The sequence below is a fragment of the Moschus berezovskii genome, chromosome 14, assembly GCF_049115385.1.
Source record: "Moschus berezovskii isolate FMDL1 chromosome 14, NW_MosBer_1.0, whole genome shotgun sequence".
In the NCBI taxonomy this organism is placed as follows: Eukaryota; Metazoa; Chordata; class Mammalia; order Artiodactyla; family Moschidae; genus Moschus; species Moschus berezovskii.
The window spans coordinates 56,778,091-56,801,897 of NC_142473.1; the positions used below are offsets into that span (position 1 = coordinate 56,778,091).

The 23,807-nt window shown below is 38.6% G+C and overlaps 1 protein-coding gene and 1 pseudogene across 2 annotated transcripts in view; one reads left to right on the forward strand and one right to left on the reverse strand.

Moving 5' to 3' along the window:
• The window catches only part of RAB6A (RAB6A, member RAS oncogene family), an 87,161-nt gene that overhangs the window by 35,166 nt on the left and 28,188 nt on the right, over positions 1-23,807 (reverse strand). For both annotated transcript variants that reach the window (XM_055423648.2, XM_055423647.2), the window contains exon 2: positions 5,435-5,493. In XM_055423648.2, the coding sequence (XP_055279623.1) occupies positions 5,435-5,493 (59 nt within the window). The remainder of the gene's footprint in view (positions 1-5,434; positions 5,494-23,807) is intronic.
• LOC148775618 (host cell factor C1 regulator 1 pseudogene) lies at positions 5,963-16,479 on the forward strand (annotated as a pseudogene).

Here is a 23,807-nt window from a genome sequence, read left to right on the forward strand (position 1 = left end):
TTCTTCTGTACAAAGCAATGATAATCAGCTTCCTTCTGTGGTTCAAATATACATAAAGATCTGTTGCCTGGTTGCTACCTTCTCTAGCAAGAGAAAATAGAGAAGTTGAAAGAGGCAATGACTAAAGAAAGAAAACAGTGGATAAGTTAAAGAATCTAAAATTAACAGAAATAATTTTAAAAATGAAGAAAGGACCCCAGAAAGAAGATGCTGATACATAATCTGATTTAGAAGAGAATCCCATTTAAAAATATCCTTACATATATGTACATATGTGGGGGGAAAAATATATATATATACATTTTTCCCCTCGATATCTTTCTGCCATATTACATTTCTGTCCATTAGGACAGAAACTAGGTAGAGTCTGTGGATTTTAAAAATGAGTCATTATAATGGGCATAAGATTTTAGTTATTCAAGGTGAACAAGTTCAAGAGATCTGCCGCAGAACATTGTACGTACATGTAGATAACAATACTATACCGTGAAAAGTCAGAATCTCATATAAGTGTTCTTACCACAATAAAAGAACCTCACCCCAAATAAAATGACAACACCTCTGGAAAAGGCAAAAATCCTGAAAAGAATCATTAAAAAATTAAATGAAAATAAAAAGACAAATCAAACACTGAGTCACAAAAACAGTCCACTGGGATCTCCCTGGCAGTCCAGTGGTTAAGACTCTGCAATTTCACTGCAAGAGGCATGGGTCCCATCCCCATTGGGAAACTAAGATCCTGCATACTTTGAGGCCAAAAAATAAAAATAATAATGATAATTTTAAAAAGAAGAACAGCCCATCTAGTTAAGGATTTTGGTTCTATTAATAACTAGAATTTTGAATACAACAACCTAGATATTTAACTTATATAGGATAAGGATATACTTAATCACCACCATCATCTTTCTGGACAAGCTCATTAGTGTCTAAAACCCCACTGTTTTAATCTATGCCATTCTGAACTTAATTATTGATTCGTAACAGTCCTTGGAATAAGAAATCCTCTAAATTCAAAGAAAATCTCAAAGATTACCCTGAATAATGTAATCTTCCTCAAAAGAATCTACTCCAATTGAGGGAATCTTTCTTGAGCTTATTTATATTAAGTTGAACCATACAATATAAAACTGCCAATATTCTATCACTTTTGAATGATAAAAATAGCAATTATGTAATATGGTTCAAACTGATACATTTGAAACTACTGGAAAAATTTACAACTGGAAAAAGAAAAAAAAAACACAAAAACTGGTGAAAAACTAGAGCAACTTAAGAGAATCACTTCCAGCCTCTAGCTACAAATGTTTACCAGATTTCTCAGGTTTTTTCCTTTTCTTTGAAATAATTGACTAAATATGGTCAATAAAGGACTCTCCTGGCCAACTGGTTTAGTCTTTTTCAAATGAAATTAATTCAGTGCAAAGGAATCATAAATAGCATGAATTATGAATTATATATAGAGCTTATCTTTTTTGTGAAATAAAATTTCACTTAAACTAAGTTTCAGATATACATTACATATAGCTCAATAATAAATTTCTAGCTATGAGACGAGCTCTTCAATTATTTCAGAAGTCTTTCTGTAGTGTGTATGGTCAGGGCATAAGATAGGGAATCTTAAAAAATAATCCACTGAAGAATTCTCCACCTGATAACTAAGCTAGCAGCTAACTACATATGGTCAATTCTTCATATTCCAAAGTAATACTTAATATACTGTCAAGATAATTTCCCTAGGTAAGGATGTGGGGTACTACATTATCCTAATTCCCCTGTTAAAGTAAGATAATATCTAGGACTGTGCCTAACTCTTATAAAAACTTGTAGCTTACATGGTTAATCAATGCCAAAGTACAATGGTATTTTGGCTTCAACAACATTTTAGAAAGAATCAAAATCTCTGCTTATCTGTCAAATGTAACCTCATCCCATCAATATCATCTCCCTTAAAAAATGTCTGCATGAACAACAGCAATAGTCTAATGAATAAGTAGCAACAGCACTTTAGACACCTAAAGATCTTTTTAATTTCACAGAGAATTTGGGTATAATGAAATACTTCAGAAAGTGAAAGTACCTGGTTTGAAGATTACTGATTTATTCTTTTTAACTTAGTCTTTGGTTTTTGTTTTACAATTAAGCTATTTAAAAGTAAGGTACATATATATAACTTAGACACACACACATATATATGCAGATATATATGGTTATATTTATATACATATATATGGTTATATATATAGGGTTAGGGTATATGCAACTGAGAGCAGACATCCTTGTCTTGTTCCTGATCTTAGAGAATACATTCAGCCTTATATTAGCTGTGGGTTTTTCATAGAGACGTTCTTTATCATGTTAGGACACTTCCCTTGTATTTGCAGCTTGCTGAGTGTTTATTATTGAGAAGGTAACAGGCAGGTGAGTGACTGAACTGAACTGAACAGGCAGGAAGGCCAGGGGTCTCCAAACGGAGGAAATAGGCTGCAAGTGTCATTTTTTTATCTCTCCCTTAAGCAGCAGGAGGAAACAAACCAGACGTGTCATGTTTTTTTTCTTTCTCCATACAAAATTAAAAGCAGGTTTCTCTAAGGAAATGTTTTTCTTAAGCTATGTTAACAAAACTATGTATTTGCTTTGGAATTTGCCTTTCTTCAAAACGGTTCCATGTAAGATTAACTTTTTTCTTTTCTCAAACCTTGGGCTGATAATAGCTCAACAAACCGAGAGTCATATCAATTGTTTTATGGCTGGATGACACACCTCGAGCCATCCTATCTCAAAAATGCATTTTGTGGGAGAGGGGCCTGGTGAAACTGTCAGCCTTGAGGTGTCTCTCTTACCTGATTAACAACTTTCTAATAGACATAAAACAGCTTGCTAAAGACTAGCGGGGGGGCACTCTCCATCACTCTTCTGATGTCTATGTCAGAAGCTTTCTCTTCTCTGTTCCTTTTCTTACTTTCATAAAACTCTGCTACACAAAAGCTCTTGAATGATCAAGCCTGGTCCCTGGTCCTGAAGCTCAATCTTCAGAGATCATGAATCCAACATCGTCCACCGTAAGCTATCATTATCATCAAAGGCTACTGGATTGTGTCAAATGTTTTTTCTGTGTCTACTGAAATGATCATGTGATTTGAGTCCTTTTTTTTTTGGCCACAACGCACGGTTTGTGGGGTGTTAGTTCCTCAATCAGAGCTCAAACGTGGGCCCTCAGGAGTGAGAGTGCAGAGTCCTAACCACTGAACCACCGGAGAATTTCCCTGATTTTGTCCTTTAGTCTATTCATATAGCATATTCCATTCCTTTTCTATGTTAAATCAACCTTGCAACCTTGGTACTAATCTACCAATCCCACCCGGTAAATGGCACAGATCCTTTTTATAAGTCAGTAAATTCAGTTTGGTAGTATTTTGCTAAGGACTGTTGTGTTTATACTCATAAAGGATATACCCTGTAGTTTTATTTTTGATGTCTTTGCCTGGTTTGGGTATCCTCATAGGATAAGTTGGAAAATGTTTCTTCCTCTTCTTATTTTTGGAAATTTTTTGAAGTATTAGTGTTGTTCTTCACGTATTTCATAGAAGTGATCAGTGAAGCCATCTAGTCCTACAATTTTCTTTTTGAGTTTAAAAAAGAAAAAAATTATTTATGGCTGTGCTGGGTCTTTGTTGCTGCACGTGGGGCTTTCTCTAGTTGCAGTGAGCAGGGGCTACTCTCCAGTTGCTGTGCATGGGCTTCCAGTGGTTTCTCTTGCTGTGGAGCACAGACTCTAGAGCACAGGGTTAGCAACTGTGGTGCACAGGCTTAACTGCCCTTTGGCATCTCCCCAGAGCGGGATAAAACTCGTGTCCCCCGCATTGGCAGGCAAATTCTTAACTACTGGACCAGCAGTGAAGTCCTGTGACAAGTTTTTTGATTGCTAATTTTATCTATTTATTACAGGTATGTTCAAATTTTCTACTTCTTCTTGTGTTAGTTTTGGTAGTGTATCTTTCTTTGACTTTGTCCATTTCATCTAGGTTATCTCATATGTTGGCATATAACCATTTCACACTATTCTCTTCTAATATTCTCTCATAGTAATCTCTATTTCCATATGGTTGGTTATAAGATTTTCTCCTACACTCCTGACTTTAATAATTTGAGTCTCTCTCTCTCTTTTTTATTAGTTAGCTAAAGTCTTGTCAATTTTGTGGATCTTTCCTAAGAACCACTTTTGGTTTCACTGAATTTCTTGTTTTTCTGTTCTCTCGTCCATATGTTTTTGTTCTAATCTTTATTAGTTTCTGAATTAAGCATGTCTTTATTTTCCGTATTTTTGTTGTCCTGGTATCTGGGAGCTTCCTAATACTAGAGGGACTGGCCCTCCCTGAGTTTGCCAGTTCCTAGAGATGTAAACTTGCACGTGAGAGGGACTTTCATATGAAAACCAACCAATCCAGACCCATACCCCAACCATCTCCTCTATCACATTCAAAGCCACTATTCCCCTGCCCTAATCATCCCAAGGCCAAGTACCAGAAAACCAAGAACAGCCCTCACAGCCCAGGGAGCACTGAAATTATTAAAACTAGGCAATTCTGTATTTGCTGGTCTTACCTATCCGCCTCACAAAAATCACAATTAAAAAACCTCAATAAAGGCTAGTACCCTAGTACCTACATTTCCTATCCCCTACCCCATCTCCTGATCAATGTCAGTACTTCTTTCGTCTGCCCTCCTACTATGGCTTGGAGTGTCCCTTCCTCTTGGAATCTGTGAGTATAATAGCCTTTTCAGTAGCAATCACCTCCTGATCTGTTGGCTTCATCATACCTGAATAATAATAATAAAACCTACATTTTAAAGCAGTTTCTTACTTCTGCTTAAGTTTACTTTTCTTTTTCTAGTTTCTTAGGGTAGAAGATTAAATTACTGAGTTAATAATATATCTCTTCTTTTCCTTACAGAACTGCTTTAAGCTGTATCCCATTAGTTTTGAAATGCTGTGTTTTTTCATTTATCTCAAAATACTTCCTAATTTCCCTTGTGACTGTCTCTGACCCACTCCCAAATCTCCTTCTATTAATGATTTCTAATTATACTACTTATTCTTGACTTCAAGTATAGACCAAGATGTCACAGAACCCTAGACTTGGAAGAAATCTCTCCAAAAGACCATCTATCGATATAATCACTCTTACTTCTATTCTTGATGGTATTACCAATAACCTTTCAATAGATTCTGGAAGAGAAGCTAAAGAAATCAAATGAAAAAGTTGAGGACTATGAGCATAATCAGTTATACTCTGTATTTATATAGCATTTTACAGGTTACAGAAAGTGCTTTTATATCCATGACAATGTAAAAACGTGAATTTTTAAAAGCACCTTGAATATTACTTGCAAACAAAATAAAGACAACTAGTAGGTTGGCAAAAAAAAATACCTGATAGGTATTGTCGAAACTGTCATACATGAATCTGGTAATCAGTGATGTCTTTCCAACTGAAAAGAAAAAAAAAGATTCACTCAGTTAGCACATTAAATTGGGTTCTCAAGCAATTTTTCTACAGACAACTGCAATTCAATTCACTGAGAAATATCTGCACTGGTTCTACTAATGATAATTTTAAAATTATACAAAATTAAATTTATAAATTATAAAACTCATATAGCCCTGAGTTTGCTGAAATGTCTTTCTTTAATAACAGATAATCTCTCAAATTGAGAGCACAAATAAAGCATATTTGTTTAGTTAAGAGTTGAGGAAAATAAAGAGAAAACATGAAGGAAAACAATCAATTATGTTGACATTTCTAATTCACAAAAGGCAAGCGGATAGTTACTTGGGTCCTAACAAAAAGAACTAGGATTATACTAGGAAGAAATTATAGTAACTTCCTGTACAGTAACCTGGGCAAAATGAAGGTCAGATCCACTTCATTCAGTGAATCAAAGTTTAATCTCTGGAAGTATGAAGACTAAAGATGAAGGGTTCCAGGAAGGGTATGAGAGCTGTAAAAACTAGACTGCTTAATGAAGTGACCTGGAAAATTGTTTTGAAATTCATCTCAGGATCAGATCGCTATACTTCTTTGACAGGGCAGTCCCAAAGATTCATAATACTATCTTGTATTGGTAATTTTAGGTTAATCCACAAGGAAGTGCCACTAGGAAAAAATAGTGGTATACTGCCAACATCCTTATCCACAGGCACACTGTTCAAGGGCAAGAACCATATCTAATTTTCCTATTTCTCCAGTAGCTTGGCCAAGACTCAATAAATACTAAATGAATACAATAAATTTTATCAATTAGAAAACAACTGGGCAAATAAAATATTTCAAATGCTCCCCAAAATGTAAATACTTTGGGAAGAAAAAACAATACCTGGTCATTCATATTCTTGTATGGATTTAAGTAACTTTTGATTTCAACTTCTGATTTTTAAGAGACCTGATTTGGGCCTCTTTATTGCATCCTCTATCCATGTTTCATATGAAAACATGAGGAAAAAACTGAGCCAAAGAGATAAGAATCTCATAAAATCACCTACTCCCAAATGTCTTATTTCAAAGAATCTAAAGTAGTAGGTAGAGGAGCTAAAGCTAGTTTCCCTGGATCATGGTCAAAAGCAAATTAATATTTGAGAAGAAGTCTCTATCCAGAGCAATGAGTAGACTGATGCACTTCTTCATTAACAGATCAGTTCAGTTCAGTCACTTAGTCATGTCCGACTCTTTGGGACCCCACGGACTGCAGCATGCCAGGCCTCCCTGTCCATCACCAATAATAGATAGCATATATTTTTTTGAAAAATGCCCCTCCTTCTTCATAAAAAGAACAAAATGCATGCTACAAAACAGGCAATACAGAAAAGACCAAGAACAAAGTGAAAATTATGTATATTCTACCACCTATATATAACTAATGTTAAAACTTTAGTATATATTTTTCTAAAATGCTTTTTATATATAAAAATATATATATGTACTCAAAGGCAAAACCCTAGAAGCATTCATAGTAAAGTCAGGAACAATACATATACTACTATTAATATTATTTATTTAATACCGATCAGAATCTATAAAAAGTAAATCTAAAAATCTGAAGAGGTAAAAGGCAAAACAGTGATGGGGGAAACAGAGGTAGAGAAAAGCCAAGGAACATATAAAATATACAGTGAAGAAATACAAAGTACCTTGTTAAAACAGTTTTTATTCAAAAGATTAAAATTTCATTACTAGGCATTTTAAATATGATTCTTCAATATAGGACCTTTGTAAATATATTGTTCTTGTTCACCCCCAAACTTTCTGTTAAATGGTATGTAAACTTATAATGATTTGCTTAATGTTTGTTTTCCTTGATAAAATGTAAGGCCCATATTTGTCTTATTTAGTCCACTTCATCAGAGTCTGACACACCTTTGCTGAACTGATGATAATTTTCCAGAAGGTAAAAAATACATATCTAGGGTTCTTCCAAATAAATCTTATTTTTAATTAAACAAGTTATTTTATTATAAATACTTCTACTACAAAACACAACAAAGTTATAATATACTTTATATTTTTAAAGATGCCTAAAGAGAATAATTTTTGTTCAGTACAAGGACTACATATTACATATTATAGCACTACAATAAAGTGAGTATTGCAATAAAGCCAGTTATATGATAAAAACAACAACAAACCTTATGGTTTGTAAACCCAAGGCAATGGGTTTGCCTCTATGTATAATAATGACAAAAAAATTTAAACGACCAGCTTCCCCCACTACCTGAAAGTAGAGTGTTCATATGAAACCTTTCCTAAGCCAAACGGCATAAAGCAAAGCAGCAATTACCTTCAGACACATCTTGCTAAATGGATGCACAAAATAAAATCAAGGTAAAGCACAGATGCTCACCCACACAGTTCAAAGCTATAACGGCTTGATGCTAAGCATAGTTCCCAGGGAAGGAGCTTGAAGGTCTACGTAAAAAACACTGAATGCTATTTTCACTTTTTGGTAAAAGCAATAATTCTCTTCAGATTTCTTTCAGGTAGTAAAAACAAGTACTGACTGGTCTTACACAAAAGTAAAGTGGCATAAAGAAGACTTGTGAAAAGCAGGGAATACTGTATCTTTTTCTGCCTCAGATCCTATACTGGGTATTTTACAGGACAATGCTAACCTTGACATTAATTTGCAAGAAGTGAAATTTTATTTCCATCTTTCAAGAAAAGGTAACATGCTCAGGAGTTTAGAAAATTGCCCAAAGTAATTCAGTTCTCTATTACAACATGATGCTATTCCATTTCTAACCAAAGGTCATGTTCTTCTCAATATACTACTTCCTTTTGCTGTTTAAAACAAGCTCCCTCCCTCCCCCAAAAAAACCCATGGTCACCACAGCAGAAAAGCTATTGTTACTACCTACCTAGCCTCCACGTTTTAAAGAACCTGAACATAGACCATAAGAAATAGAAAATGAAAGGGAGTATATCCTTGAAAGAAAAAACAGCAAAGAATGAGATTTTTCAGGCAGTAACTTTTTTCCTGAAGCACTAGGAAACATAAGGGCTTCCCTGGTGGCTCAGTGGTAAAGGATCTGCTTACCAGTGCAGGAGATACAGGTTCAGTCCCCAGATTGGGACAATCCCCTGGAGAAGGAAATGGCAACTCACTCTAGCACTCTAGTATTCTCACCTGGGAAATCCCATATACAGAGAGGAGCCTGGCAGGCAACAGTCCAAAGGGTCACAAAAGAGCTGGACATGACTTAGTGACTAAACAACAAACAATGAAACACAACCCAATGGGCATGTTTCTGGTAACAGAAGACCCAATTCCTAAAAGGTTTTAGGAGTCAGAGGACAAAGTTCAGGGCTCAAAAAACACTTAGAAAGATTGGGAAAGTAGACTTCTGAAAGAAAGAGAGCTGCAAATAGAGAGATCTGCATTTAAAACGTGTCCAAATTCTTGGCTGATGTCAATGATCTATGAGGACTTGATGTGGAGACCTCAGGGTTCCCAGCAGCAGGTGGATGTTAAAAGAGTCCAACACACAGTTCAGAATTTGAATCCAACCAAGGTAACTGCCTTCTAGGACAAAACAACTCTTTGGAGTAACAGTAAAATCTAGAGTCTGTACATATGTATTCTTCATCGTTCTGTATCCAATTTAAAAAGTGTGGACATACAAAGAAATAAAAAAATATAATTCGTATTTAAGAAAAAAAGTAGTAAAAAAACAGACTCCAACCTGGATGGAGGGGAGTTTGGGGGATAATGGATACATGTATAGATACGGCTGCATTTTCTGCTATTCATCTGATACTATCACAACATTGTTAATCGGTTATACCCCAATACAAAATAAAAAGTAAAAAAAAAAAAAAAAAACTAAACCAACAGACTCCAAGATGAGTCAGATTTTGTAGTTAGCAGACAAGGATTTAAAGCAGCTATCAGAGACATTTTCTAGACCTTGGAAGAAGATATATATAAGAAATAAATAAAAGGAAAATTTCCACAGAGAAACAAAAATGAGAAAAAAGAATCAAACGTAAATTGCAAGTACTTACAATAAGTAATCAGAAAAGCAACTGTATGGATTTAACAGCTAATGGAAATGGCAGAAGAAAGAAGTGAAGCTGAATACAGATCATATAGTTTAACATATATATAAAAGAAGTTCCCACTGGATAAGATAGAAGAAACTAGGGGAAAATATTTGTAGAAATAATAGCTGAAAACTTTTCAAATACAGTGAAAGGTTAAGAACTTACAGATCCAAGAAATTCAATGAACAGGACAAATACAAAGAAAATCATACCTTGACAAACTATTAAAATCCAAGGATAAAGGAAGAAAACCCTTGAAAACATCCAGGCAAAATGTATTACACATAGGAGGAGGACGGGGGAAGAGGTAGGAGGAGAGTGAATATACATTTTTATGAACTCCTCCACAGAGAAAATGAGAACACAAGACAATGGAATTATATCATTAAATTTCTTAACGAAAATACATTTTTTTCAACACTTAAATACTATATCTCATAAAACTACCTTTCAAAAATGAAGGTTAAGTGAAGACTATAAAGTAACGTCATAAAGTGAAATCGCTCAGTCATATTGGACTCTTTGCGACCCCTATCATGTTCCTCCATCCATGGGATTTTCCAGGCAAGAGTACTGGAGTGGGTTGCCATTTCCTTCTACAGAAGATCTTCCCGACGAAGGACTGAACCTGGGTCTCCTGCATTGTAGGTAGACGTAATTACCATCTGAGCCACCAGGTAAGTCTACAGGCAAGTGAAGATTCAGTTCAGTTCAGTTCAGTCGCTCAGTCGCGTCCGACTCTTTGCGACCCCATGAATCACAGCACGCCAGGCCTCCCTGTCCATCACCAACTCCCAGAGTTCACTCAAACTCATGTCCATCGAGTCGGTGATGCCATCCAGCCATCTCATTCTCTGTCGTCCCCGTCTCCTCCCACCCCCAATCCCTCCCAGCATCAGAGTCTTTTCCAGTGAGTCAACTCGTCGCATGAGGTGGCCAAAGTATTGGAGTTTCAGCTTTAGCATAAGTTCTTCCAATGAACACCCAGGATTGATCTCCTTTAGAATGGACTGGTTGGATTTCCTTGCAGTACAAGGGACTCTCAAGAGTCTTCTCCAACACCACAGTTCAAAAGCATCAATTCTTCGGCGATCAGCTCTCTTCACAGTCCAACTCTCACATCCATACATGACCACGGGAAAACCCATAGCCTTGACTAGACAGACCTTGGTTGGCAAAGTAATGTCTCTGCTTTTTAATGTGCTATCTAGGTTGGTCATAACTTTCCTTCCAAGGAGTAAGCGTCTTTCAATTTCCTGGCTGCAATCAGCATCTGCAGTGATTTTGGAGCCTAAAAAAATAAAGTCTGACACTGTTTCCACTGTTTCCCCATCTATTTCTCATGAAGTGATGGGACCAGATGCCATGATCTTCGTTTTCTGAATGTTGAGCTTCAAGCCAAACTTTTCACTCTCCTCTTTCACTTTCATCAAGAGGCTTTTGAGTTCCTCTTCACTTTCTGCCATAAGGGTGGTGTCATCTGCATGTCTGAGGTTATTGATATTTCTCCCGGCAATCTTGATTCCAGCTTGTGCTTCTTCCAGCCCAGCGTTCCTCATGATGTACTCTGCATATAAGTTAAATAAGCAGGGTGACAATATACAAGTGAAGATTACAGACAAACAAAAGTGAGAAGATTCCTTGTCAGATCTGTAATACAAAAAAGCTTCGGAACTACCTGGTGGTCCAGTTAAGAATTTGTCTGCCAATGAGGGAACACACATTCAATCCCTGGTCCAGGAAGATCCCACACGCCACAGAACAACAAAGGCTGTGCACCACAACTACCAAGGCCACGCTTGGAGAAAAGAGAAGCCACTGCAATAAGAAGCCCGAGCAACACAACAAAGAGCAGCCCCGACTACCGCAGCATGAGCAAGCGCATGCAGAGCAACAAAGACCCGGCAAAGCCAAAAATAGAGACACAAATAAATAAGCTTAAAAAGGGAAAGACAATTAAGAGAGTGAAAAGGAAAACCCAGACTGTGAGATATGTGAAAGGGAAACCAGTTTCAGCATGATACGGTAAGGAGCTGCATACACCAACTTCCCACTGAAACTGGGAAGAATTTAAACAAAACAAAAAGCATCTAAAATCTCTGGAAACAGTCTAAAGGCATAAGGCAAATGAACATTTACTCAAGAAAACATACTAAAATTCAGTAATAAAAGAATGTCTGTGGTATTTGAACAACAAAAAAGCCATGTACAAGTATGTTAAAAACAGCTTTATTCATAATGGCCAATAACCAGAAGTAATCTAAGTCTTTATCAATAAGGGAATGGATTAAGAATTCCCTGGATGTCCAGTGGTTAGGACTCTGTGCTTCCACTGTGGGGAATATGGATTCAATTTTAGTCTGGGAACTAAAATTGCACATGCCCTGGGACTAAAAAGAAGAGGGGAAGGATGGATAAATTATGGCATAGTAATAACAAAATATTACACAAGCAAAAATAACATCTTATATACACAACAACATGGACAAATTTCACAGACATTACATGGGGTGAAAGGGGTCAGATATAAAAAATATATATGTTGTATGATTCCAGTTATATATAGTTCAAAACTGGCACAATTAATCAGTGGAGATAGAAGTCAAAATAGTAGTAACTTCTGGAGTTTCTAACTGGAACATGGAGTCAAGGAAACTTCTGACTGCTAGAAAGACCTATATTTTTATCTGAGGAGTAGTTACAAGAATGTATTAATATGCAAAATTTTCAACAAGTCATATATTTAAAATTTGTCTACTTTATGGACTTCCCTGGTGGCCCAGACAGTAAAGCCTCTGCCTACAATGCATGAGACCCAGGTCTGATCGCGGGTCAGGAAGATCCTCTGGAGAAGGAAATGGCAACCCACTCCAGTACTCTTGCCTGGAAAATCCCATGGACAGAGGAGCGTGATAGGCTACAGTTCATGGGGTTGCAAAGAGCGGATACGACTGAACGACTTCACTTTATGACCTTACCAGATATTACACTTTAACAAAAAGAATTTTTTTAAAAAAAAGTAAAATACTTTATATATGTGATTCCCAATAAAAACTGCATATATTTATGTGGATATCATGTAATCCTGATCTGTTGTATTAAGAAGGGTCTTTACTTCTGTTGCAGTCTACCCTACACCTGAGAAAAACAACAGATAAACCCAAACTGGGGGCACTCTAAAGCAGGGGTCCCCAACCTCTAGGATCTAATGCCTGATGATCTGAGGTGGAGGTGATATAGTAATAAGAGAAATAAAGTGCATAATAAATGTAATGCTCTTGAATCATCCTGAAACACTCCACTCCACTCCCATCTGTGGAAAAAGTATCTTCCATGAAACTTGTCCCTAGTGCCAAAAATGTTGGGGACTACTGCTCTAAAGGATACCTTGCCTCAAGATGGATCATGAAAAACAAGCAAAGGCTAAGTGAGAAATCGTCACAAACCAAAGGAATCTTTGGAGACATGAAAACCAAATGCAATGTGGCACTCTGGACTGCATCCTAGAACAGAAAAAGGGTATTAGTGAAAAGAACTAGTAACATTTAAATAATGTCTGGAGAGTTTGGTTATATATAGTAATATACTAATGCCAGTTTCTTAGACAAATGTACCATAGTAATTTTAGATGTTAACAAGGTAAACTAGGAGAGGGTTAAATGGGAATTCGGTACTGTTTGTAATATTTCTACATATTTAAAATTATTCTAAAATAAAAAGTTCATTAACAAAGGTAAAGCATACACACAAAATCCCTGAATTCAAAGTTTAAAAGACTTGTACACTTTACTGTATATATATTATGTCTAATTAAAAAAAAAAGAAATCTAACAAGCCTCAGAGCCTGTACATGCTTGATCATAAGAGACCTGTAATGGGTCAGAGGATTCTGGTTAACTGGCACTAAACAGTAAAAGTAACAGTATCCTGGAACTGAGTATACTCATATCTACTTGAGTAAACCTTTTGTTTAAGTTGGATGGAATCATCATAAATATCAGAAAACAGGGATATTTCATCAAGTTTACATAGACTGTATGAAGAGTTCTATGTCTGCCTGCTGCTGCTGCTGCTAAGTCGCTTCAGTCGTGTCCGACTCTGTGTGACCCCAGAGACGGCAGCCCACCAGTCTCCCCCGTCCCTGGGATTCTCCAGGCAAGAACACTGGAGTGGGTTGCCATTTCCTTCTCCAACGTCTGCCTGCTAGTAAATGGTTAATAAAAATCTATAGGTTTGACAGAAAGAGGGACAAGACAGAAAGGACCACAGGGAGGGAAGCTTGACTGCTACTCTTTCAGGGTAGCAGGGAAGGAGCATACAAGAGAAATAAAACAAGAAATGGCAAAACGTTAGTAACATAAGCTCTTCAATGGTACTTGGGGACTGAAAATCAAAAACAATTACAATCACACAGCTTACTATCTACATAAACATCACTTACCATTCCAGTGTTATCAACCTGACTTTACTGCCCTGCATGTGTGCAGGCAGGTCACTTCAGTCATGTCTGACTCTTTGTGACCGTTTGCACTTTAACTAGCCAGGTTCCTCTGTCCATGGGATTTTCCAGGCAAGATACTGGAATGGGTTGCCATGCCCTACTCCAGGGAATTTTCCCAACCCAGGGGTTGAACCCATGGGTTCTTTATCACTAGTGCCACCTAGAAATTCTTATCTAGAGAAACAGAGCTGCAAGTAACTACTGCTCCTTCAGGAAATTCCCCAAAGTCCATCAAATTAACATAAAACTGTCCATCTAGTCATAAGATAGCATAAAATGATTGTTTACTCTCACAGATTTTTAAAAAATGTTTGCTTGTTTGTCTGCACCAGGTCTTAGTTGTGGCATGCAAGATCTTTAGTTGCAGCATGTGAACTCTTAATTGCACCATATATGGGATCTAGTTCCCTGACCAGAGATTGAACCTAGGGCCCCTTGCAATGGGAGTTTGGAGTCTTAGCCATTAGACCACCAGGGAAGTCTCTCACAGATTCTTTGAACTTTGTCTCAAAATGCTCATACTTCGTCATGTCCACAAATTTTAAACGATTAAAACAGTCTTTACCCAATTCTAATCAAGCCTCCGTATTCATACAGCCTCCTTAAATCAAATCTCCCAAACCATAAACATCCCAACTTTGCTCTCCTCCTTCCCAAAAGGCTACAGTGTTGGTTTGAATAATATATCCCCAAAGCTCCTGTTCACTGGCAAACTGACCTTCTTTGGAAATAGGGCTCTTCACAGATACAATCAAGTTAAATTCTGGTCATGCTGGATTAGAATGGGTTCTGCCAATAATCAGAAGCTAAGAGAAACAGATAGGATGGTTTCTATTACAGAGCCTTCAGAGGGAGAATGACCTCCCTGACAACTTGATTTGGGACTGCTAGCATCCAAGAACTGTGAGATAATAAACTTTTGTAGTTTAAAGCCACCAATTTGTGGCAATTGCTATGGCAGTCCTAAGAAATTAACAAAGCTCCTAAAACTAAGCATTATCTTCCTTAAAGTGGTAAGCAATAAACTCAGATTTACCTTAACAACAGGTTGTGTTAGTGCTATTTTCAGGGAGTAAGCACTGAACAGAGTTCATTGTACTATCTGTACTATATGACATACATTTGAAAAAGCCATAATAAAAAGTATTTGAAAATATGATTTTCATAATCTAACATATCATGGCCCTAATGTGAAAATCAGCATGTTACAATTAAATTATTATAAAGAATCAAAGGATGTTCTGTCATTAGTTCAAATATCATTTCACATGAAGTCTTTATCCAAGTCTTTACAGCTTCATCCTCTATGGTCTCCTGACAGTAAATACAGCTTTAATGACAACCCTTTTCCTTAGGTAGAATGGATCCTTCTATGGAAAGACAAACGAATGGTCCTGACAGTAATATTACAAAGGCTATAAATCCTAAATAGTATGGTGTAGTGAACCAAGAACTTCTAGATGTACAAGTTGGTTTAGATAAAGCAGAGGAACCAGAGATCAAATTCCCAACATTCTCTGGATCATAAAGAATGCAAAGGAATTCCAGAAAAACATCTCCTTCTGCTTCACTGACTACGCTAAAGCCTTTGACTATGTGGATTACAACAAACTGTGGAAAACTCTTAAAAGAGATGGGAATACCAGATCACCTTATGTTTCCTGAGAAACCTGTATGCAAGTCAAAAAGCAACAATTAGAACCAGACATGGCAAACAACTGATTCAAAATTGGGAAAGGAGTGCAATAGGACTATATATTGTCACCTTGCTTATTTAACTTTTATGCAGAATACATCATGCAAAATGTCAAGCTGAATTATAAGCTGGAATCAGGATTTCTGGGAGAAATATCTATAACTTCATATATGCAGATTATCCCACTCTTAGGGTTAGGGTTAGGTTAGGGCATAGAGCAAAGAGAAACTAAAAAGGCCCTGAATGCCCTCAAAGGCTCCGACCCTGCCACCTGGATCCCACCCCTCTGCCCACAAGACCCCGAACCCCAGTGATCCTGCAGCAACTCCTGGAGCGAGGCCCCCAGGGTCGGGCCCAACGCGACCCGCGGGCTGCCTTGGGGGCTTCTAGAGGCCTGGATGCGAGGGAGCCCCTGCACAAGCAGTTCCTGTCTGAGGAGAACACGGCCACCCACTTCTCTCGACTCAGCCTGCACAATGACCACCCTTACTGCAGCCCCCCCAGGGCGTTCCCCTCAGCTCTGCCCCCACTCAGAAGCCCTTGCTCTGAGCTGCTTCTCTGGCGCTACCCTGGGAACCTGATCCCTGAGGCTCTCTGGCTGCTGAGGCTGGGGGACACTCCCACCCGCTACTACCCTGCATCCCCAGCTGGGGACATGATGGAGCTCTGAGATCTGGGGAGCAGTGCCCTGCCCCCCACTTCCTTTTTCCCCTGAACAAGGGAGAGTAGCACTCCCACGAAAGGACCAGCTCCCCTGCTTTTCCTCCAGACCAGGCCTCTGGGCACCAGGACCTCCCCTCAACAGAGGACACAGAGGCCTGAGGTGGAAGGGGCAGGAACATAGGAAAGGAGGCCATCCCCTCCCCGCCAAGAACTGAATAAAGATTGCTGAGTGAATGAAAAAAAAGCCCCTTGATGAGTGTGAAAGAGGAGAGTGAAAAAGCTGACTTGAAACTCAACAGTCAAAAAACTAAGATCACAGCATCCAGTCCCATCACTTTATAGCAAATAGAGAAAAAGTGGAAGCAGTGACAAATTTTCTTTTCTTAGGCTCCAAAATCATTGAGAATGGTTACTACAGCCATGAAATTAAGACACTCTGTCCCTGGAAGGCAAGCTATGACAAAGCTAGACAGAGTATTAAAAAGCAGAGACATCACTTTGCTGACAAAGCTCCGTATAAACAAAACTATGGTTTTTTCAGTGGTCATGTATGGATGTGAGAGTTGGACCATAAAGAAGGCTGAGCACCAAAGAACTGATGCTTTTGAATTGTGGTGCTGGAGAAAGACACTTGAGAGTCCTGTGGACAGCAAGGAGATCAAACCAGTCAATTCTAAAGGAAATCAATCTCGAATATTCATTGGAAAGACTGATGCTGAAGCTCCCATACTCTGGCCACCTGATACGAACAGCCAACTCATTAGAAAAGAACTTGATACTAACGCATATATATGGAATTTAGAAAGATGCAAATGATAACCCTGTATACGAGACAGCAAAAGAGACACAGATGTATAGAACAGTCTTTGGGACTCTGTGGGAGAGGGTGAGGGTGGGATGATTTGGGAGAATGGCAATGAAACACGTATGTTGTCATATGTGAAACGAATCACTAGTTCAGGGTCGATGCATGTTATAGGATGCTCGGGGCTGGCGTGCGGGGATGACCCAGAGGGAGGATAAAGGGAGGAGGGAGGTGGGAGGGGGGTTCAGGAGGGGGAACTTATGTAAACCCGGGGCGGATTCATGTCAATATATGGCAAAAACCAACCAAAAAAAAGAAAAGAACAGAACTTGATGCTGGGAAAGACTGAAGGCAAAAGGAGAAGGGGGCAGCAGAGGATGAGATGGTTAGATAGCATCACTGACTCAATGGACATGAATTTGAACAAATTCCAACCTATAGCAGAGAACAGAGTTCTGGTGTGTTGCAGTCCATGGGGTCTCAAAGAGTTGGACACGACTGAGTGACTGAACAACAGTGTTAGGTCACCTTAGTACATTCATTTAAAATGGGAGAAGCATCTGGGGTATTTTATTTCAAATTCCAGTATTAGCAAAGCTAACAGAAAATGTTGCACAGTTGGGAATGTAAGGACAACCTTTCCTATAGAGCCACTTTGCTGTATTTATCAAATATGCAGCTCAGACTTCCCTGGTGGTCCTGCTGCTGCTGAGTCACTTCAGTCGTGTCCGATTCTGTGCGACCCCATAGACAGAAGCCCACCAGGGTCCCCCGTCCCTGGGATTCTCCAGGCAAGAACACTGGAGTGGGTTGCCATTTCCTTCTCCAATGTGTGAAAGTGAAAAGTGAAAGTGAAGTCGCTCAGTCGTGTCCGACCCTTAGCGACCCCAAGGACTGCAGCCTACCAGGCTCCTCCATCCATGGGATTTTCTAGGCAATAGTACTAGAGTGGCTTGCCATTGCCTTCTCCGCCCTGGTGGTCCAGTGGTTAAGAATCCTACTGCCAATGAAGAGGACACGGGTTGATATCTGCTCCAGGAAGATTCCACATCGTGCAGGGCAACTAAGCCCCTGAGCCACTACTGAAGCCCTCACACTCTTATAAAGCACATGCTCAGCAACAAGAGAAGCCACTGAAATGAGAAGCCCAACCACCACAACTAGAGAGAAGCTTCTGCTCACCTCAACAAGAGAAACCCTGAGTGCAGTAATGAAGATCCAGCACAGCCAAAATATTTTAATTAAAAAACAAAACGTGTAGTTCAATCCAGCATGCAGTTTGATCTAAACAAGTAAGAAAATAACCAGACATATACACAAAGATTTAGGTATAAGACTGTGCCTAAAATAGTATAGGTACTACTATCTTTAAGAGTAAAATTTAGAAAGAGCCTGCTATTACAACAGGGCTATCCATGGCTATATCAATTATAACATGTTCCTAAGGTCCACAGTTCTATGTATCTAATTCAAATTTCTGCTGTAGAAATCTAGTAACAGAGGAAATGGGTAAAATAAAGTTGTAAAAGAAAAATCCGTAAAATTTTATTACCCTAATTTTGGTAAAGCAAACATATGTATTAATTATTCACAATCAAGAAAGATTACATCTACAATAATTAAAACTTATAAAAGCAAAACAATTTCTAATAGTAAAAATCTAAGTTCGAGGAGAATAAACAACTAAAGGAGAGAAGCTCTCTCTAAAGAAAATTAAATGGGAATAAGACAACTATAAAATACTGGAGGTCAAGGTAGTTAAATACACTAATTTTTTCTCAAGTAGCAAATATCACTGTGTTTTAAGAAACTAAAATTGGTACTGTTATGCAATTAAGACTGAAATGCAATCAGAGACCCCCAGGAAGAAAGAAAAACTTTTGTTCTAACCATCGGAAAATTGCACTCATCTTCCATGATAGTAAGGTCATGCTTAAAATCTTGCATGCTAGGCTTCAGCATTATGCGAACCAAGAACTTCCAGATGTCCAAGCTCGGTTTAGAAAAGGAACAGGAACCAGAGATCAAATTGCAACAATCGTTGGATTCTCTAGAACTAGAGAATTCCGGAGAAACACCTTCCTCTGTTTCACTGTCTACATCAAAGCCTTTGACTGTGTGGATCATAATAAACTATGGAAAGCTCTTAAAGAAATGGGAATACCAGATCATCTTACCTGTCTCCAGAGAAACCTGTATGCAGGTCAAGAAGCAACAGTTAGATCTTGGTTCAAGATCAAAAGGTTCAAGATCAAAAAAGGAGTACAACAGGGCTGACTGCTGTCACCCTGTTTGTTTAATCTACATGCTGAGGACATTATGAGAAACGCCAGGCTGGATGAGTTACAAGCTGGAATCAAGATAGGTGGGAGAAACATGAACAACCTCAGATATGCAGATGATACCACTCTAATGGCAGAAAGTGAAGAGGAACTAAAGAGCCTCTTGTCAAGGGTGAAGGAGGAAGAGTGAAAGAGCCAGCTTAAAACTAAATATGAAAAAAACTACGGCCCCATTACTTCACGGCAAATACAGGGGAAAAGGTGGAAGTAGTGACAGATTTCCTCTTCCTGGGCTCTAAAATCACTGCAGATGATGACTGCAGACATTAAATTTGAAGACGCTTGTTTCTTGGCAGGAAAGCTATGACAAACCTAGATAGTGTCTTGAAAGGCAGAGACATTATGCCGATAAAGGTCCGTATAGTCAAGGCTATGGTCTTCCCAGTGGTCATACACAGTTGTGACAGCTGGACCATAGAGAAGGCAGAGCGCTGAAGAACTGATGCCTTTGAACTGTTGGAGAAGACTTCTGAAAGTCCCTTGGACGGCAAGACCAAACCTGTCAATCTTAAAGGAAATCAACCCTGCATAGTTGTTGGAAGGACTGATGCTGAAGCTGAAACTCCCAGTATTTTGGTCATCTGATGCAAACACCTAACTAAATGGAAAAGTCCCTGATGCTGGCAAAGATTGAGGGTAGAAGAAGAGGTTGTCAGAGGATGAGATGGCTGGAAGTTATCACCGATGCAATGGACATGAACTTGGGCAAACTCTGGGAGATGGTGAGGGACACAGAGAGGCCTAGCATGCTGCAGTCAATGGGGTCGCAAAGAGTCAGAAATGACTGGGCGACTGAACAACAACAAATGAAATATTCAAATGTCCCATTCTGATACATATATTTTCAAGTACTCTCTAAAAAGACTACAGTGGCATTTAAAATGCTGCCTCAATGCCACCTCCAGAAACAGAAATTCTAGCCCAAATCCAACATCTATAACAACGGGTCTGAAATCAGACCATCAGCAAAGCATTATTTATACTCTTGTAGTTCACTAAAGACTAGGCATTGATAAATTCTTATTGGGATTCCTATTTTATCTTACTGTAACAATCACTGGAGAACAATTTAGGCATGAAATCTAATTCAAATGGTGTCCCTGTTCAAATTAAGTAGGGAAGACAGAAAAAACTATTGCAGTGTGATTAAAAAGTAGAAATATGTACAGAATGTTGTGGGTGGGTGCAGTCTTACACAGTGAGGCTGGAAGACCAGGAAAAACCTCTGAGAGAAAACCTTTAAAGCCGAGGTGGAAAAGAGATTAGCTAGGAGAGAGAGAAGATAGCATCTCATGACCTTAACAAGCATTATGAACTACCCTATATTAGAGAGCTTACTTGTGGAGTTTCGTTTAATTTTCCAATCTTATCTGGAATACATCTAAAAAGAATTAAATATGCAACTCCATTTCTATATAGAGGTACCTGAATTCTTCAAAAACAAATCAGAAAAGAGCATTTGCAATAAGCCATATATAGGATATAACTCTCAGAGAAGGCAATGGCAAGCCACTCCAGTACTCTTGCCTAGAAAATCCCATGGATGGAGGAGCCTGGTAGGCTGCAGTCTGTGGGGTCGTTAAGGGTCAGACACGACTCAGCGACTTCACTTTCCCTTTTCACTTTCACACACTGGAGAAGAAAATGGCAACCCACTCCAGTGTTCTTGCCTGGAGAGTCCCGGGGACGGGGGAGCCTGGTGGGCTTCCGTCTATGGGGTCACACAGAGTCGGACACGACTGAAATGACTTAGCAGCAGCAGCAGCAGCAGCAGGATATAACTCTTAAATTACAGGCTGATGAGATTTTACTTCTAACATTGAACCTATCGCAACCTCAAAAGTCTGAGTGAGTGAACAAGCAGTTTAGGGGAAATAATTTCTGAGTTGGAATTCCAGTTCTGTCCTTTTAAAAGAAATTGAGATACAATTCACATATCATAGAATTCACCCCTCTAAAGTACAAACTTCAAAAGTTTTTAACATATTCACAAAGTTGCACAACCATCACCACTAATCCCAGAACATTTTAATCACTCCAAAAGAGAAATTCCATACCCATTAGCAGTCACTCCACAAAACCCTAGTCCTAGCAACCATTAATCTACTTTCTATCTCTATGGATTTGCCTATTCTCTAGCCCACTTTTTTACCAGCTACGTAACCTACACAGCTTACTTAATCTTTCTGTGCCCTAGTTTCATTTATAAAATAAGTGTAATAATAACTCCTATATCACAGGGTGGTTATTAATACATACAAAAAGTATGCTCAGTGAGTATAAACAATTATTAGGAAGCATTTTAGAAGACAGTTTTCTTCTTAATGATTTAAGATGTCAATAGAAGGATGAGAATAATTCCAGATGAATCTAGAATCTAGTTATCCTCTAACTGAAAATAAATACTGGTCTATCAGGCAATCCTGAACAAATTTCAAAGATTTGAAACACAGAATATATCTTCTGCCCTCAGTGAAGCTGAAAAAGAGATTTATAAACAAAAGGTATCTAGAAAGACACAAAATGTTTGGAAGTAAACTAATACACTAATAACCCATGGGCTCGTGAAGAAATCACAATGGAAATTCTAAAATAATCTCAACTAAATGATAATGAAAATATTATATGTTATGCATGATTCATAAAAGTAAAATGTTTATAACTTCATGAATGAATAAACAAAGTGTGATATATCCATATAATAGAGTATTATTCAATCATAAATAGGAAAGAAGTGTTCATACATGCCACAAAAAAGATCAATCTACAAAATACTATGCTAAGTGAAAGAAGCCAGTCACAAAAGACCACATCAGTTCAGTTCAGTTGCTCAGTCATGTCCGACTCTCCGCGACCCCATGAATCACAGCACGCCAGGCCTCCCTATCCATCACCAACTCCCGGAGTTCACTCAAACTCATGTCCACAGAGTTGGTGATGCCATCCAACCATCTCATCCTCGGTCGTTCCCTTCTCCTCCCGCCCCCAACCTTTCCCGGCATCAGAGTCTTTTCCAGTGAGTCAACTCGTCACATGAGGTGTCCAAAGTATTGCAGTTTCAGCTTTAGCATCAGTCCTTCCAATGAACACCCAGGATCAATCTCCCTTAGAATGGACTGGTTGGATCTCCTTGCGGTACAAGGGACTCTCAAGAGTCTTCTCCAACACCACAGTTCAAAAGCATTGATTCTTCGGCGGTCAGCTTTCTTCACAGTCCAACTCTCACATCCATACATGACCACGGGAAAAACCATAGCCTTGACTAGATGGACCTTTGTTGGCAAAGTAATGTCTCTGCTTTTTAATATGCTATCTAGGTTGGTCGTAACTTTCCTTCCAAGGAGTAAGCGTCTTTTAATTTCATGGCTGCAATCAGCATCTGCAGTGATTTTGGAGCCCAAAAAAATAAAGTCTGACACTGTCTCCACTGTTTTTCCATCTATTTCCCATGAAGTGATGGGACCAGATGCCATGATCTTTGTTTTCTGAGTGTTGAGCTTCAAGCCAACCTTTTCACTCTCCTCTTTCACTTTCATCAAGAGGCTTTTGAGTTCCTCTTCACTTTCTGCCATAAGGGTAGCGTCATATGCATATCTGAGATTATTGATATTTCTCATGAACTGTCAAGAATAGGCAAATATAGAGACAGGAAGCAGATAAGTGGTTGTTTAAGGATTGGAGAGGGTTTCTGGAGGTGATGAAAATGTTCTAAAATTGTTTGTGGTGGGACTTCCCTGGTGGTCCAGTGGTTAAGAATCTTCATGCCAATGCAGGGGATATGGGTTTGATCCCTGAATGGAGAACTAAGATTCCACATGCCATGGGGCAAGTAAGCCCAAGTGCCACAACTACTGAGGCCACGGTGCAACTACTGAAGCCCTAGAGCCCACGCAACTGCAACTAGAGAAGCTACTGCAATGAAATGCTCTCACATGGCAACTACAGAGTAGCCCCACTCGTCAAAATAGAAACCCCACGTGCAGCAAGGAAGAGCCTGTGGGCCACAATGAAAACCCAGCATAGTCAATATAAATTTTAAAAAGTGCTTATGGTGATGGTTGCACAACTTTGTCAATACACTAAAAACTACAAACTGTACACTTCAAATGCGTGAATTTTGCTTTCTTAAAATTTCCAGTAGAATTTATTGCAGAATTTATTTCCAGTAGAATTTATTATCATGTTGTCCTTTTAATTTTAT